Here is a 19,186-nt window from a genome sequence, read left to right as displayed (position 1 = left end):
CCGTAAGTTGTTAAAAACGCCCACTAGGGGTGTGGGTCATGTTCCCAGTGTACCGTGCCCACAATTCCTGACCTGCTGCCGAGGCATCACAGCGCAACTCCTCTAACATAAGTATGTCCTTGCGAGGCCCCGTAGTGCTGACAATGAGACATGGAGCTGTGTGACACGGCTGGAGGATATGGTGTAATGGAGCATAGGCGCGGCATGCTTGTAATTTAATATCCCTAAGGTAACGCCTTTGTTACTCCTCCAGTCTCTGTGTGTAGCTCCATGTGCTGGGTGCTTATTGTGATTGGACGTAACTGGCAGCAGTGAGACAGCGGGGACTCGGAGCAGAGCGGAGACCGCAGACAGTAAGTGAGATGTGGTGTTGTATTGCCCTTACACCGCCCTGGGGTTTGTTAAACCAATAGTCACACACTACTACACACCACACACACATACACACTGAGGAGTATACTATGTGAATTTCCGTATGATTACTGCTACAGGGTATAGCACTCACTTTTCTGTATCACGTAGGATCTGTATTGAGTCATGAGAAGGGGCTCTGTATGATAAGTGGCACAGTATCAGCCCCGTGTGTACAGCAGTAAAAGTTGTATTGGGTAGTACACTATGGCTGTGACGCTACGTGTGTTACTATAGCAATGCCCCAAAGCACAGGACCGGCCTTCTATGACGCGGAGTGTGCGGGCTGTTACCATGGTGAGAAGCGATGCCTAGCGCCCTCCTGTGTAATCCTAATGATACAGCCGGCTTGCAGTGTAGTCGTTGAATATGTGATGCATGTGGCTCTGATATAGTGGTGATTAATATAATGTTGTGAACAAAAGAAAAACCTTATCATAGATCTCCTAAGAGTCATTTCTCCATTTATAACTGATCAAAATGCGTTATTTACTAAAACATTATAGCATGAAGTACTTGTGTACTTTATAGACTAATTGCATAGAGAACCCAATGAATGTTATATGGTGCATACACATGGTCAGATTTTGCTTCAGATCTGTACAATAACGATTTTAAAAATCGTTCATATCTGAAGGAAAATCTGACATATCTGATATGTTTGGCAGATGAACGATGCGCGTTCCCGTTTGTCAGATAACGATATCTGACATCTGATGTGTTTGCAGTCAGATTTGTCAGATTTCATTCATTTTAATACAGGCTGAAATCGTTCCAATCGTTCATCTGACATATCTGACCGTGTGAATGCACCGAAAGTTGTTCCCACCTAAAGAAGAAAGTTGTCACCTCGCGGGCTTGCTGCGCTCGCCACGCTTCGGTCTCCCTATGCTCGCCACAAGGTTATTTTCCTCCTCTTTGCCCACTTGGATGGTAGGGAATGATGCTGGACACTAGCTGATAACGTCAGGGTCCTCTCTGTGAAGGGGATTTAGACATTACCATGATTGATAGTGTAGGACACTTGGGTTCTCTCTGCAATGAGTCCGTAAAGTACACAAATACATACCTTCCAACTGTCCCGCATTCAGCGGGACAGTCCCATTTTTTAGGGACTGTCCCACCCGCGGGCCGCAGAGTCCCGCGGTGGGGGGGGAAGTTGGGGGAAGCAGCCGAGCAGCGGGTATGCAGAGCGAGAATAGATGCTGTGCGCATGCACACAGCATCTATTCACAATACGGGGGGAAGCCCAGGGCGGAGATGCTGGGCACGCCCCATTAGTGATATAAACGGGGGCGTGTCATCAAACCACACCCTTTTATGATCAGGCCACGCCCCCTTTCGGGCGTGCGCAGGTCCCGACTGTGGGACTCCTAATGTGAGGAGGTATGCAAGTACCCATGGTTCTATAGTTACCAGAAGTGTAACCAATAATTTGTTTGTGGTTTCATTGTGGTAGATATTTAAAAAATAAAACAAATCACCCTTTTAATTACTTCAGTTTATCAGCATAATTGGGCTCAGATAGGGGATGTGGCTCTCTAGTAATTTTGATGTCAATATGTTTTATTATGTATGTTAATAATTTACTGTTTTATTTTTAATTTAGTAATGCTTAAGTTAGTTTGCATTGGTTCTGAATCCTTTTCATATTCTTAGATAGGATATTATGAGTACTTGGACCATAGAGGGCTACAGAGATTGATGGTTGGCTGTATAAGGGCGATGTAGTTATGAGATTGGTGGCCGAAGGTGTCAAGTTCTGGCCTATGTATTACACACTAAACAAATCAATTTGAGATTCATGTACAGTTACATTTCTTTTTTTTCCCCCCCATAAAATTATGTCTTCTCTATCTTAGTATAGATTGTATACTTGCTAGAGTTATAGGGCATCAATCCCCTCCATATATAGTATAACTTAAAATCTTGAATGAAGAACTAACAAGCACTAATATCTTTAATATTAAATTAACTTTTTCAGTTTAAACCTAAAAACACCACAAAAGACAACATACATATAAAAAACATTAATAACAGCACACACAAGTGTCCTTTAGCTATACCAGAGTTTTTTTACACACTTATGTGCAAATCGGGCATTTGGGCAGACGAAGGATGCAAGACGGCCTACCGTTGCTGGCGTTCAAACACAGCGGAAACGGCATTTTGCACCCTTCGCCGGCAATTGAATCCCCCCTACGTCTTTTAAATGTTGTAATCCAATATGGGCAATTTTCTTTGTTGCTCATAAAAGGAAGAAAAAAGAAGAGCAAAACACTGGAAATCAAGGGATGGCTCACTTCAGCCAAAAACCAGCTTATAGAATGGGACTGTGGTCCTGATTCAGAGCTGAACGCTCTGACCAGAGCGCTCGCTCTGAATCAGTGCCCTCCTACCTGAAAATGGAGCGGCCTCCTGGCCGCTCGCATAGCTGTGGGTGACCACCCACAGCATATGCGAGCGGCCAAAAAGATGGTCACGATGGTCTTTGACCATCGCGACCATCGGGCTTGCGACGAGACCCTGCGCTATGTTTTGCTCTTGTATTTTCTTTCTTTTATGAGCAACAAAGAAGATTGTCCATTTTGGATTTCTACATTTAAAAGACAAAGACATAAGAAAGACCTCTCTGTGAAAAAACTGTATGTCCATTTATGCTCCAGAGCCTCCTAATGATAATGTGTATAGTGTACTCCGAACAAGACTGTGGGCCTGATTCAGACCCGCTTGCGAGCGCATAGCGCTCGCTAGCGGGTCAATGGTGGGGTACTGCGCACACGTGGCGTGCGCCGCACGCATGTGCAAGCCCCTGAGCGAGAGAGAAATTCTCTCGCTCCGGGGCTCACTACATACGGGGCGGCTGTCGATGTTGATCGACAGCTCACCCTGTTTTGTAGGCGGGGAGGGGGAGTGGCTACACAAACGGAGGCATCCCGAAGGAACGCCCGCTGTTTGTGGGAGGCACCACTGATCACCAGTGTTCCCAGTGGAGAGCTTCCTGCTCTGTTAGAGCAGGAAGCTCTCTGGGGCTTGTGATGGACGACACCCTACCACAAGGGTTTCGTCGCAAGCCCCGATGGTCGTGATAGTTGCGACCATCACCTGGCCGCTCGCAAAAGCTGTGGGTGGTCACAGCTTAGCGAGCGGCCAGGGGCCGAAACAAAAACCCCCCAAATAACGCCCTGATTCAGAGTTAGTGCTCTTCAAGAGCGTCCGGCTCTGAATCAGGCCCTGTGTTCTTATGAATGAATGTATCACCTTAAAAGCAATAATCAATTAAATAGTGACCAGAGCACTTGAAAGAGCCCGTAACTGTAAGCTCCAATACATCAACCTTGAATTATCAATTTATAAGAACAAAAAAAAGGTTTTGTGTTACCCCTTCTACTGGGCGCTACTGCATTAAAGTCCTTAACCTGATTGTAGATTCACACAAAGCAGTTGCTTACATAAAAAAAATCTGATGTCAAATATGCCTCATAAAAATCAATAGCTTGTATCAAGTGTGTCTTGTATTAATCAACTACTCTATACCTAAAACTCCAACTTTTGGTGGTATAATGTTGCAACAAGAAGCAATTATCTAAAATAAACATTACCCACGTTTGTACAAGCTATTATTAAAGCATTTCAGTGTATAATAAACTATGCAATAATAAGTGAGAAAAAAAAATAGTTTTTTCTTTTTCTGTTTTTACAGTATTGTAAAGTTGTTAGAATGTAAAAAGTTTATGTATCCTAGTGTGATCCTATAGATACTGCATCTTTCAACATATAATCAATAAATGGGCCTGGATGCAGTAATCTACTTACACAATTTTGACTTGGCTTAGTGCATTCAAAAGGCTAACGAGTTTCTCCATCCCCGTTGTTAATCTCCTGTTCCTCACTCTCCTCCGATGATTCTCAGGACTGTAAAAGGAGAGCAGAGACTGCATAATAGTGTTTTACCATTGATAACATACAGGATAAACTTCTAGGTTCGACGTATGATGCCCCTTGTGTATAAACACCAGACATAAGAGTGTGTGGGTGTGTACCAAGGGGCTTTTGTAGTATTTTAAGTTATGTGCCACTAAAGTCTTTTGATCCCCATACAATTTTTTAAATTAGTAGTAATTTAAGTTTTTTTTATAGCAGTAGTGCCTTGCCTGAATTGAGGAACAATTGCTTGATTATGTGTGGGGACAGCACATGTAGGCAGAATTTCTATCATTTTAATCAAAATATCTTTTAAATACCAATCGATCTTTGAATGATTTGTACTCTAACAGAATGGTCTGCATGTGATAAAAGTGAGCATGCAAGTATGAATGACAATATTTCGGGATTATCTTTTTAATTAAGATGTTTTTGGTGCTACACACTTAGGGGCTGATTCTGAGTTGGATGGTTTTCTATGTACGGACGGAAATAACGTACAGGTGCATTGCATATCTTCGTCCTATTGGTCGGATCTTTGCTGAATCTGTTTTTCTGCAAAACTGATGTTTTGGGGCAGAAAGTGGGCAGAGACCATACGATTGCACGTAGCTGTACTGTCTTGTTAGAGTGTCATGGGCGTGTAGCTTAAGTTTCGTGCTACTCTGAGTCGTGGGCATGGAGAACTCCGGGTAAGAGATTCAGGTTGGCAGTTGTATACCCTTTTGCGTAGAATTATTTCTCAAATGGGAAACTCCTCCCCTGGTTGATTCTCATGTTACACGCCTAGTGAAGAGTGCAACATTACCCATGCCCTCCATGTCTTCCTTAAAGGATGTTACAGATCGCAAAGTGGAGCTTTTCACCACAGGCCTTCAGTCAGATCTAGAAAAGGCCCTGGAATTTCAGAAAGTAGTGCAAGCTGGGATTATAGTGCCAGTGCCGGCCCATCTACGGTGTCAGGACTGCGACTATTTCAGTATATAAAGATAGACTACTTTTGCCAAAGTTCCATTGTGGTCGTTGGAGGAGCTATCCTGCTTGCTGGCATGCTTCTTATTCAGGGGATAGAGTGTTAAAGTGATCATCTGTTTCCCAGGTGTCGTCAGGTTGTGGGATTCCTAGATTGCTCATTATTTCAAACCTGATTCCATTTGGGTCACATGTTCTGGAACTTCCTATGGATCACAGACCTCTAGTATAAAGCTTGTTACTAACTGTGTCTCAGTGTCTGTGCAACGTTGCTTTCAGGTCTTTTCTTGGACTCCTGCCAGATCCCCGCTGTGCCTGTGGATTGCTGTGGACTTTTTATATTCCAGATGGACTTCTAATGCCAGTTACCCGCTGCACTACAGAGCCCAGCATTCCTATTGCCTGAATATTGCTTACTGCTCCATCACTGTGGTTTCATCATTTTGCTGCACTATTTACTTTGTCTGTTGACTTTCCGTTCCTGTGGATATTGAACTCATCCTTGTTACAGTTGTCAACTGCACCGTTACAGTATCATCTCTGTATCATGGGGCTCAACCCCGCTCCGAACCCTAGCCACGCCGCAGGGCTCAACCCTGTTCCGGAATTTCATCACATCACAGGGCTCAACCCTGCTACAATCTTCTTTGCATCACGGGGCTCAACCCCGCTTCGAACTCTAACCATGCTGCAGGGCTCAACCCTGTTCCGGAATCTCATCACATCACAGGGCTCAACCCTGCTACAATCTTCTCCGCATCACGGGGCTCAACCCTGCTCCGAACTCTAGCCATGTCACAGGGCTCAACCCTGCTTCAATCTTCTCTGCATCACAGGGCTCAACCCCGCTCCGAACTCTAGCCACGCTGCAGGGCTCTACCCTGTTCTGAAATCTCATTGCCTTACAGGGCTTAACCCTGCTCCGACTTCACTACTCCACAAGGCTCAAGTTTGCTTCATCTCTCACTGCACCGCAGGGCTCGGCCCTGTCCCTGAACTATATTATTCTGCAGGGCTCGCTCTGCTCCGCATTTCCATTACTACAGGGTTCTACCCTGGCAAAGGTCCTCAATGTCATCCTGAGGTGTTAGCCTCATACTGGACTCGGGGTTCCCTACCACTTTAGTTCTTATATGTTAAAGACTGTGTGTATGTATATATATATATATATAATTTGGGGATTTCCTCCTATACTTATTATTGCATATGTGAACCTCTGTGCTGTTTGAGACTTTATATGAGACGAGTTTCATGAAAAGGTCATTCCTAAGACCACCCCAGTTTATTGTGCCTAGTAGGCCTGCCTCCATCTAGGAGTTCCAAGTGTCGGCAGCCGTGACATACGGGGCACGGGGTATTATTCCAACCTCTTTCTGGTTCCGAAACCCAATGGGTCCTACCGGCCTATTCTCATCCTCAAGTCCCTCAACAGGTCTTTGAGGGTCCCGAGGTTGTGGATGGAGACCCTGCATTCCATCATATTGGCTATGGAGCCTGGGGATTTTATGGTGTCTTTGGACATTCAGGATGCCTACCTGCATGTCAATATAGCTTCGGCTCACCAGCGTTCGCAGTGGTCAATCAACATTTCCAGTGTCAGGCACTGCCCTTTGGCCTCTCCACAGCACCTCGGGTGTTTACCAAGGTCATGGCAGTTATGGCAGCCCACCTGCGGATGCAGGGGGTCCGCCTGTTACCCTATCAGGACGACTTTCTACTGTTAACAAGGTCTTCAGAGATGCTTTAGCGCCATCTGCAACTGACCATATCTTTGTTGCAGAATCACGGCTGACTGATCAACTGGAAGAAGTCATTCCTGCTTCCCTCGCAGAGGATGCTCGATCTCGGAGCCCGGTTGGACTCCCAACAACAGAGGATCTTTGTGACGGAGGAAAAGATCTCTGCTTTACAGGCAAGGGTACGCACTTGCCTTCAGAGTCGCCGAGTGTCTATTCACTCGGCAATGAGGTTACTGGGATCCATGGTGTTGACGTTCGACATGGTGGAGTTTGCCCAGTTCCACTCCAGACCTCTGCAAAAGTTGATCCTCTCCAGATGGAATTGGTTACCCCGTCGGATAAAGACACAAACAATGGTGCTTTCTCCGGAGGTGCGTCAGTCTCTGGCCTGGTGGACGTCTCACCTCAAAAAGGGACGCCTCTTTTGGATCTCTGATTGGGTCCTCCTGACGACGGACGCCAGTCTCTGAGGTTGGGGGGCAGTGACAAGTTCACACCTGTTTCAAGGCAGGTGGACGTCAGAGGAATTTGCTCTTCCCATCAACATATTGGAACTTTGGGCAGTATTCAGGGTTCTTCAGCAAGCAAGACTCGTTCTTCACAGAAAACCCGTGCAAGTCCAGTCAGACAACGCCACCACAGTCGAAGTCAGGCGGCACTGACAGAGTGTCCTGCATTCTGACTTGGACGGAAGGCAATCTCCCAGCCATCTCGGCAGTGTTCAACTGGGAAGCAGATTTTCTCAGCCGTCAAGATGTGTACCCAGGGGAATGGGCTCTTCACCAGGTGGTATTTCAGCTCCTCGTTGACAAGTGGGGCTTTCCGGAAATAGATCACATGGCATCCCATCACAACAAAAAATTGCCTGTGTACGGGTCAAGAACAAAGGACGCGGAGGCTCTCCTTGTATACGCTCTGTCGGTCAGGTGGACCTTCCAGTTGGCGTACCTATTTCCTCCATTCTCCCTTCTTCCTTGAGTGCTTCAAAAATTCAAGCAAGAGGGAGGCATGCTTCTGCTGATAGCTCCAGCGTGACCCAGACGTCACTGGTACTCAGATCTTCAGAGTCTCTCCATAGACACTCTGATGCTGTTGCCTCAACGTCCAGACCTGTTCTCTCAAGGTCCTTGCCTTTACCAGGACCTGGGTCAGCTGTCTTTGACGGCGTGGATCTTGAGACTGCCCTCTTAAGGTCCAGGGGATTTTCTGGCTCTGTGGTTAACACAATGCTCAGGACTCGAAAGCCGGCATCTGTCAGAATTTACCACAGGATGTGGCATACTTTCTTTGAATGGTGTCGCCCTAAAGGTTATGATCCCCAGGGGTTTCAGATATCCAGGATTTTGGCTTTCCTACAAGCAGGCTTAGATAAGGGTCTTCGCCTGGCATCCCTCAAGGTACATGTTTCTACCTTGTTGTTGTGGTTTCAGCGTAGGTTTGCTCCTCTTCCTTTATGCAGGGTGTACTTTGCATTCAGCCTCCCTCTGTCCCTTCTGTGGCTCCTTGGGATTTGGCTGTGGTCCTGAGGGCTCTCCAAGGACCGCCTTTTGAACCACTGGGCTCAGTGGATTTCAAGTGGCTTGCTGCGAAGACTGTGTTTCTTCTGGCCATTGCTTTGGCCAGAAGGGTGTCAGACTTAGGGGCTCTCTCATGTAGACCTCCCTTTCTGATTTTTCACCAGGATAGGGCAGTGCTCGGGACTCGCCCTGGTTTCCTACCTAAGGTGGTGTCTAGTTTCCACATTAATGAGGAAATTATAGTGCCAGCCTTTACTTCCCCAGACCTCTCAGCTGGTGAGCCCTCATTGGATGTGGTACGTGCTCTCAGGATATATGTCGACCGTACCAGTTCTCTTCAGAAATCGGACTCCTTGTTTGTCCTCTATGGTTTCCACAAGAAGGGATGGCGTGCCAATAAGCAAACATTGGCAAGGTGGATTCGCATGGCGATATCTGAGGCTCATGCTCATGAGGGCCTGGCTGTGCCAGCCTCTGTAACTGCTCATTCTTCTCGGTCTGTGGGTCCTTCGTGGGCAGCTCGCCGTGGCGCCTTGGCTATTCAGCTTTGCAAGGCGGCCACGTGGTCTTCTGTCCATGCCTTTGTGAGGTGTTATGCATTTGATACCTTCGCCTCTCAGGATGCTTCCTTCAGGCGGCGGATTCTCCTTTCTGCACAGGCACGTCCCCACCCTTTGGGACATCCCCAAGGTATCCTGTGGATACCCTATGGACCCTGAAGTAGAAAATATGAGATATGGTAAGAACTTACCTTTGTTATCTCTATTTCTACGAAGTCCATAGGGTCCACAGGACGCCTGCCCTGTCGCACCTGTGCTGCAGATGGGTTTGGTTCTGGTCACCGGTTTTTTGTCTCCTTCTGTGTGAGAGTGTGATACTTGTGTGTTCCAGACTTTCTTCTCTCTCTTTGTTCTCCTCCGGCCTATGGCTTGCTACGTAACTGAGATAACTGGGCTCGGGGGACGGGGTATAAGAGAGTGCCCCGGTGCATCCTGGGAGATGAAAATTAACTCTGTGGTGCCCAATGTCTGACGTCATCCGCCTATACCCCAAGGTATCCTGTGGACCGTACGGACTTCATAGAAATAGAGATAACAAAGGGAAGTTCTTACCATATCTCTTATTATTTATTAAAGTTAGAGTTTTTAGAAGTGGAGATGTTGTTGCCCATAGCAACCAATTAGATTATAGCTATTATCTCTAGAAGGTCCTAGTTAAAAGTAAATTAGAATCTGATTGGTTGCTATGGGCAACATTTCCATTTTTAAAAACTTTCACTTTAGTAAATATACCCCTTAGGGGATTATGTATCAAGCAGAGAAAAGAGTGGAGTAGTGTACTAGTGGAAAAGTTACACATAGCAACCAATCAGCTTCTATTTATTTTATAGAATGTACTTGATAAATGATAACTCAATGCTGATTGGTTGCCATGAGCAACTTCTCTACTGGTCCACTTCTCCACTCTTTTTGCTGCTTAATACATGAACCCCTTAATCTGAGTGTATGACAAACTGGTAATAAACTATATTTGCAATAACATCATACAGTATGATGTTACTTTCAATGAATAGAATTTTTTACCAGGATGAACACAGGCATATTTTGCATTAAGGGCACTGATGTGTGGCTGTCACGGCCAGGGTATTTCAGCATGGTGCTAGGCGGGTGTTACCTGTGAGGTCGTTGTGGCGCGGGCTGTCTGGTGGCGGAGCTGGTGTCTGGCGGGGGGCTTTGGCTGCGCGCGTTGTTGTGCGGGCCTGTTGTCACTCTGCGCTGGTAAGGCCTGGCGGCGTCTCCGTTCCATTTGGCATGGGCGCCGCCATCTTGCCTTCTGGCCATGTGATGCGGCTGGCCAATCCTGGTGAATCACATGTTCCCTCCGGCCAGTAACAGCACGGCATGGGGTATTTAGGAAGGGTCAGTGCCTTCCTTCTTTGCCAGTGCAACGTGTATCTCAGCCTAGCTGAGAGGGAGTTCTCTGTGCTTTCCTGTTCCTGTGAATTCGCTGTCTGCCAGCCTGCCTGTCAGCTCCTAGCTCCCGCTGGACTACCCCGCTTCCTCCATCACCCTTGCCCATACCTGAGTGCCTGAGCCTGCTGACATCCTGCTCATTTGCCTTAGTTCACTACCTGCATACCTGGCTATTATTTTCCTGCATCACTACCTGCATACCTGGTTGATTATGTTCAGTCTCACTACCTGCACACCTGGACAGCTCTAATTGTTTCTACTTGGACATTAACCCATTACTCCCACCACAGAACTCTTGTGCACATTTATATATTCCTGGACTTTTATTTACTGCCATATTTTATGTCTACTCAAGCACTTATTAAAAAACCTAGTTTTTTATTCAAATCCGCTTCTGTGATCGCTCCTGCTACCACCCCGGGTCCACAAACAACCCAGAACATAACAGTGGCATAGTTAGCATTAGGGCAGAGGTTCCCAAACTCTGTCCTCAACGCTCCCCAACAGTTCAGGTTTTAGAGATATCCAAAGTTGAGCGCGTTTGTGAACCCCTAAATTAAGGGCACTGATGTGAGGTATATTTATATATTGGGGGTACTATTCTGAGGCAAGAAAAATGGTCAGTTCCCATTTGCCTTGAATTTTTAATAACATCAGCTTGTAGCCCATAAACCCCTTATTAAGGCCCTGTACACGCCTGTGTGTGTGTGTGTCTATATACAGTGTGTATATATATATGTATGTGTATACACTAGGGATGTGCAGGCTCGGATAGGTTCGAGTTTGCACGTGGAGTTCGGATTTTTCCCTCCAAAAAAACGGAACTCAGAACGAGGCAAAACGTCATCTTACATGGACGAACATCATCATTCCTGGACAAAAGACCAGGAATGATGATGTTCGTCCATGTAAGATGACGTTTTGCCTCGTTCTGAGTTCCGTTTTTTTGGAGGGAAAAATCCGAACTCCACGTGCAAACTCGAACCTATCCGAGCCTGCACATCCCTAGTATACACACTGAAGTGCCAAAAGTCATGGGATAGATGCCTAGTATTGTGTAGGACCATCTCTAGCCTGGCATAGTGCAGCAGTTTGATGTGGCATTGATCCTATAAGTGGACTGAAGACTTCTGGAGAGATGTTGACCCATGCTATCTGGGTAGCTTCCCTCAGCTCCCTGATATTTGTAAGTGCATGATCTTGGGGGTGAATAGACCTCTCCACCACTTCTTATAAATGCTCGACTGGGTTCATGTCGGGCAAACTTGGGGGCTACACAATTCATCGGTACTCTTCAGAATGCTCCTCTAAACAATTCTTTAGAACTTGGGGCCGATGACGCGGTGCATTATTTTGCTGGAATATTCCATAGGAGTCCATGGCCTCATGGGGTCTTTGCCACATCTGAACCGTACTACCAGCCCAAAACAAATGGAACTGTGACTCATCGGACTGCGCCACATGTTGCCAGTCCTCCAATTATCAACCTCATAAGACCAGGTGAGGCGCTGTGTCATAGTGTCATCAGGAGCACTCTGGTGGGACTTCTGCTCCCATATCACATGGAAGCTAAAGAACACTGCACTGACCTGCTGGATATGTGTCTGGTACCTCCTGTATTGGATGTTGATGTGATTTGAGCCAGTGTCACTTGTCTGTTACCACAGACAATTCTGGGGAGACGCCGCTGGTCACGATCATTAAGCACCCATGGTCGGCCACTGCGCTGTCCACGGTGGGTTTTAATGCCTTCCATGAGGTATTCCTGGTACACGTGAGACTGGAGATCGAGGATTGTTGAATGTCAGCACATCTTCAGAAATGGAATGTCCCATCAATTGGGCACCCACTATAATGCCCCATTCAAACTCCAATAATTGCCATGAGCAGCCTAACCGATATTCAAACTGACCCACAGATGTTAGATTACAACTGATGCAGGTCTGGGCATTTCCAAGATGCCACTACCTACCATTACCTTTACATACTGAATTTTTCAATATCAGTGTGTACATATATGTGTGTGTTTGTATGTGTGTGAGATATATTTATAAATATATAATATTATACAGTACTGTGCAAAAGTGTTGAGTGTTGGCCAGGTGTGGAAAACATGCTGCAAAGTAAGAATAGTTCTTAATGACATTGGCTGTATGTTTGCAGTCATTGTCCTGCTGCAGAATAAATTTGGAGCCAATCAGGCGCCTTCTTGATGGTATTGCATGATGGATAAATGCCTGTCTGTATTCCTCAACAACTGGTAACAATGTTATTGCATAATACAAAATACAAAAAGACATAGTAATCAGCAACAATACAACATATATAATGATTATATACCAATCAATGCCGAAGTTAAATGAAGACAAACCCTTGTAAATACATCTTGGAATGGGGAAGCAATCCCGACCGTCAGCTTCCCGACTGTCTAATCCCGGCAAGGGGTTGAATCACAGGCGTCGAATTCCAGACGCCTGTCATTTTACCTACGCCGGGAGCCCGACACCCGGCTTACCGATCGAAGGTGAGCCGGGTGCGGACAGCTGCATGGGCGGGGAAGGGTTAGGTTTAGGGTTCCCGGGGGGGACCTAGGGTTGGGCACCCCCCCGTGAGTTTAGGGTTAGGCTAGGGGAAGGGAGGGTTATGGTTAAGCACACCCGGGGGGAGGTTAGGGTTAGGCACCCCCCGGGGGACTTAGGTTTAGGCGGTGGGGAAGGGGGGGGTTAGGTTTAGGCACTTACAATATCTGTCACCTTGGAAGTTGGACGTACTGCAATGGCAAAGGCCATTGCATTGTTTACTGTACATTTTCTACTTTTACATGGCGTTTGATGGCACCACCAACTCCATCAACAGGCCCCTTCCCATGTTATTCTCCTGATTTGCGGTTAGAAATTTCAAAGCCTCTGCAACATACTGTACCTGTTTTTGAATTGAGCAGAACCATCAGACCAAATCATAACTTCTACAAAGTCTGTTGGCCATTCTTCTAGAAGTCTGTCTATATACATTATGGGATGACAGTATTTTTATAGTGATCAAGGACATCAGATACCAAAACCGAAGAATGCATATTTCCTGAATGCCAATTTACAGCAATAAAGATACTCACTTGACTGTGGTTCCAGTGAGCACTCTGGATTTCATCCTCACTAGCACAGGTATATTTTTCAGAAAAATCCACCTGCATCATTGCTGTTTGTGGAGCTAATGCCAATGATGATTTGTCTTCTGGGTAGCTCCTTGACTGTTCCCTCTTGATATAACAATGCTCTATGAACTTAGGTCCTATAGTGAGGATCTGACCTTGGAGGTCCTGTAGGCTGCCCTCTTCCTGTACTTTCACAAGCCTTTTAATTATTTTCTTGCCATACAAACCATTTAACACTATATTCCACTGATCAGAACATACCTATTCACGTCTAGCTGCCATCAAACCTGAACATTTTGCACATTTCCAAAAGATGCAGGCAAGTCATTTGTGTATTTTGGCATTTGTGGGGCTACTTTGTGAAGAGATTTTGATAAAGTCCTCGTGATATTGGCAGCAAACTTTTGAAAGTGGTAGTCATTTGTGAAAAAATGGTAACTCATATTACATGAAATAAAACTACCTTTACTAATATGAGAACACAAGATGGAAATCAATTTCATATGTCTAATAAATATTTACACACATATTAAGGAGTAAAAACAAGATGATTTTCTCTGACCATCGTGTAAGTGAATATATTTAAATATAATGGTACTAAGTAACTCACTTTATACATTTTAGATTAGGTTAAACAAATATGTTCCTCCTTAACACACTTTACATGGAATGACCAATATGCATATACTACTAGTTGAAGTATCTTGCATTGCCCGGGTTTAAATCTTTGAGTTATTAAGTTTTATTACGTGATGTCATCCAAATCCATCCAGTGGAAGACACAGAACAGTCTCCCTGGGTAAAAGTTCTGCCTGGTGCACTCTGCTGTGAGGTCCGACCGTGACCCCAACCACTCCATTAGGCATCCCAGACCAATTGCCACCCCATCTGTGTAGTTTTTATCCAAATCCATCCAGTGGAAGACACAGAACAGGCTCCCCGGCTCAAAGTTCTGCCCAGCATACACCAATGGGAGGTCCGACCAGGCCCTCAACCCCCTAGTATGTCATCTGGGATCCAATGTTTTCACTCTGTGAAGTTTTTATCAAAATCCATTCAGTAGAAGGCTCAGTACAGGCTCAAAGTTCTGCCCAGCGTACACCAACAGGAGGTCCAACCGGGACCCTAATCCCCCTAAAACCATTCCAGGATCCAACTGGACCACCTCGCATTGGTTTCATCCCAATCGGTGCAGATGTGTCTGATAGCATAACCGAACAGACAAATAAACAAACCAATACATTTCATATATAAGATGTGTGTGTAATATAAAAAATATATATATTTTTTGTATGTATGTATGTGTGTATATATATATATATATATATAATATAACTAGCTACATAAAATGTGCTTCCCTTTTAAATCATGCTTACTGAGGTAGCCAATCTTTTGATGCTCTTTTTTAGATATATATTGTTCAAAAACTTTTTAACCTATATTTTGCCTAAATGTCATTGGTTTACCACATATGATAAGAAATTACAGACATTAATGATCATATCTTAGTAAAAAATGGATTTTAAAACTTAGACAAGCTTCTTATAACAGATTAAACAATGGAGCTACCCTCATTTACTTACCGTTTATTAAATAAAACATTTGCAACAGAAATACCTCTTAGATGTACTGCGACCTAAAGGTTAATCAGATGACCTAATCCGATGGCTGTGTTCTCCAGATTCAGGTGTGGATCACAGAAGCCGGCAGGAGGTGGCTATATTTACACAAGACGCCTCCTGAGGAATTTAGCATATTATTGCACAGTAGCTGCACCCAAAGACACAGCCACTGTGCAATACCGTACAAATCTGAATCAGACCCTTATTCATGCTACAAGTACAGCAGCATTCTACAAAAAAGTGAATTACTAATTATACAGCATGTTTGGCATAAGTTGTAACTATGTAATAAATGTTTCCACCTTAATACATTATTTATTTGTAAATATTTTTTTTATTTATTTTTATCTATGAAAGTGAAAGCATTTATTTATCTTTTAGGAAACCCCCTATAGGCCTTCTCTGCAGTTAGTGGCAATATCGGTGTCGGAAGACCGCTTGTAAATGATGGCTAGCTTTTCAGCTGAGGATGAAGTCTCGCTCCAATCAATGGTTAGACAGCTCCTGAAAAGTGTGAAGGAAAGACTGACCACTGCACCATCTGCTGAATGTGCTGAGGAGATTCTGCTGCATCTCGAGGAAACTGATGAACATTTTCACAAGTAATTATATATGTTAATTTCTGAACAATAAATGCTTCACTTTTTTCACATTTAGTTATGTTACAGCCTTATTCCAAAATGGAATAAATTAATTTTTGTCCTCAAAATTCTACACACAATACCCCATTATGACAACGTATAAAAAGTTTTTTTGAGATTTTTGCAAATTTACGGAAAAAAAAAACAACTAAGAAATCGCATGTACATAAGTATTCACATCATTTGCCATAAAGCTCAAAATTGAGCTCAGGTGCATCCTGTTTCCACTGATTATCCTTGAGATGTTCCTACAGCTTAATTGGAGTCTACCTGTGGTAAATTCAGTTGTTTGGACATGATTTTGAAAGGCATACACCTGTCCCGCACTTGACAGTGCATGTCAGAGCACAAACCAAGCATGAAGTCCATGGAATTGTCTGTAGACCTCCGAGACAGGATTGTCTTGAGGCACAAATCTGGGGAAGGGTACAGAAAAATATCTGCTGCTTTGAAGGTCCCAATGAGCACAGTGGCCTTCATCATCCATAAATGGAAGAAGTTCGGAAGGACTCTTCCTACTAGAGTTGGCCAGCCGTCTAAACTGAGCGATCGTGGGAGAAGGGGTTTAGTCAGGGAGGTGACCAAGAACCCGATGGTCACTCTGTCAGAGCTACAGCATTCCTCTGTGGAGAGAGGAGAACCTTCCAGAAGGACAACCATCTCTGCAGCAATCCACCAGTTAGGCCTGTATGGTAGAGTGGCCAGATGGAAGTCACTCCTTAGTAAAAAGCACATGGCAGTCCACCTGGAGTTTGCCAAAATGCACCTGAAGCCCTCTCAGACCATGAGAAACAAAATTCTCTGGTCTAAAGAGACACAGGTTGAACTCTTTTGCTTCAATGCCAGGCGTTATATTTGGAGGAAACCAGGCACCGCTCATCACCAGAGCAATACCATCCCTACAGTGAAACATGGTGGTGGCAGCATCATGCTGTGGGGATGTTTTTCATCCTGGCGAAAAAGTTTAGTCTATGAATAGCCGGCGGAAAAAAGTGCAGAATTGGGTTTTTGGGGTGCAAACGTGGGAAAACTACTCGGCACCCTTTGGACAGCCCCCCAAAGGTAAACTGTGTCAATTTAAAAAACAAAAATAAGAACACCCCAAAAAAGTACTTTCATTTTGGGGGCGGAAAAAACACAAAAGTTGGGGTACAAAGTTCAAAACTAGCGAAATAGACTCCAGGGGGGTCCTCAAGTATGCCCCAGGTGTTTTTATGATTTCAGCTGCAGGAACTGGGAGACTAGTCAGGATAGAGGGAAAGATGAATGCAACAATGTACAGAGACATCCTGGATGAAAACCTGCTCCAGAGTGCTCTTGACCTCAGACTGGGGTGACGGTTCACCCTTCAGCAGGACAACGACCCTAAGCACACAGCCAAGATATCAAAGGAGTGGCTTCAGGACAACTCTGTGAATGTCCTTGAGTGGCCGAGCCAGAGCCCAGACTTGAAACCGATTGAACATCTCTGGAGAGATCTGAAAATGGCTGTGCACCGACTATTCCCATCCAACCTGATGGAGCTTGAGAGGTGTCGCAAAGAGGAATGGGCGAAACTGCCCAAAGATAGGTGTGCCAAGCTTGTGGCATCATATTCAAAAAGACTTGAGGCTGTAATTGCTGCCAAAGGTGCATCAACAAAGTATTGAGCAAAGGCTGTGAACACTTATGTACATGTGATTTCTTAGTAGTTTTTTTTTTTTTTTATTAAATTTGCAAAAATCTCAAAAAAAAGTTTTACATGTTGTCATCATGGGGTATTGTGTGTAGAATTTTGAGGACAAAAATTAATTTATTCCATTTTGGAATAAGGCTGTAACATAACAAAATGTGGAAAAAGTGAAGAGCTGTGAATACTTTCCGGAAGCACTGTATGTGGTTCTTGACTGCAAGCAGATAGTTGCATGGACGTTTTGTATGTAAATTCTCAATGGGAGACAGACGTGTGGAAAATAGTCATAGAATGCTGCTTGAAGGATCATTTCAACCCTATACTAACATAAGCTGTTCTCATGAGAAGTAATGTGAAACATGGCTAAGAATAAAACATGATAAACTATTGCTTGTATAAGTAACTGAAGAGGCTGGGCTTTGGATGACACTACTTTCCAGGGAAGAAACATAAGAGTATTCGTATTATCTTTTATGTATAAAGTGCCAACATATATTACATAGTACTGAACACAGTGGGCAGGGGCATATCAATGCCCGAAGGGGCCTGTGTGGATCGGTCCTCCTCTGCTTCACATCCTGCTTTGTGCCTCTGTGGCATAATTTTCCCACTAAGTCATTTGTTACAAAAGTCACAACTTTGCGTCTCTGTTATGGTGCATACACACGGTCAGATTTTTCTTCAGATCTGAACGATAACTATTTTTAAAATCGTTCATATCTGAAAGGAAAATCTGACATGTGGGCAACACTGAACGATGAACGATGCGCGTTCCCTTTTGTCAGATAACAATATCTGACATCTGATGTGTTTGCAGTCAGATTTGATCGATTTAATTCATTTTAATACTATCTGAAATCGTTCAATCGTTTGCAAATCGTTCAATCGTTCATCTGACATATCTGACCGTGTGTATGCACCTTAACACTCAAAGTGACTTTTTGGTGTTCACGCTAGCCTCATGATCGGGCAGGGTGGCAATCGTGAAAGAGACGAGGGCACATCTGAGCGTGCTTGAAAAGGCCTCATAGCCCGTCCATCTTTCCATCACCCTAGACGACGTTCCCTGCACTCACGGCTGCCCCCAAGCTCTCCACGCACTGTGAACAGATGCTGTGTGCATCGATTCACCCACTGCTCAGTGCTTCACCCAACGTTTCCTGCCCATTGGGGAACAGCTGGGACAGGGAGAGGCGCTGAAGCACAGCAGACCCGTCGGTGTCATCCTGTGGTCAGCGAAGTGCCTGGTCGCCTCCATAAGTGCAGGGCGCTTTTTAGGGTTCTAAAATCGGGCAGGACGCAGACTAGCAGGAATATTAAATTTTATGAAGCTTATGACTAAAGCGCATTATGTATTGAAATGTGTGCTCCGCTACCCGTGTTGAAGCATCTCAGTTAGGCCAGGCGTCTTGTGCCATGTAGCTTAAAGGCACTAGATGTATGAGGACACATTTTTATCTAATGCACAATTATAGATTATTTATCAGAGAAATTAACACGCTAAGTAATAAATAGGCCCCCTAATATCTCAATATTATTTTCAAGTTCTTGAGTTAGTCTCCAA

General features: G+C 44.7%; 1 protein-coding gene across 1 annotated transcript in view; it reads left to right on the top strand.

Moving 5' to 3' along the window:
* Window positions 1-302: 302 nt before the first annotated feature.
* TBC1D32 (TBC1 domain family member 32) overlaps window positions 303-19,186 on the top strand; it is a 484,474-nt gene continuing 465,590 nt past the window's right edge. The window contains exons 1-2 of the mRNA XM_088481005.1: window positions 303-353; window positions 15,691-15,911. Coding sequence (XP_088337131.1) covers window positions 15,754-15,911 — 158 coding nt within the window. The 5' untranslated portion in view covers window positions 303-353; window positions 15,691-15,753. The remainder of the gene's footprint in view (window positions 354-15,690; window positions 15,912-19,186) is intronic.

Source organism: Taudactylus pleione, unplaced genomic scaffold, assembly GCF_031769625.1.
Source record: "Taudactylus pleione unplaced genomic scaffold, aTauple2 ptg000259l, whole genome shotgun sequence".
NCBI lineage: Eukaryota > Metazoa > Chordata > Amphibia > Anura > Myobatrachidae > Taudactylus > Taudactylus pleione.
The sequence above is the reverse complement of the archived record's forward strand: the minus strand, read 5'-3'. Positions and strand labels throughout refer to the sequence as shown.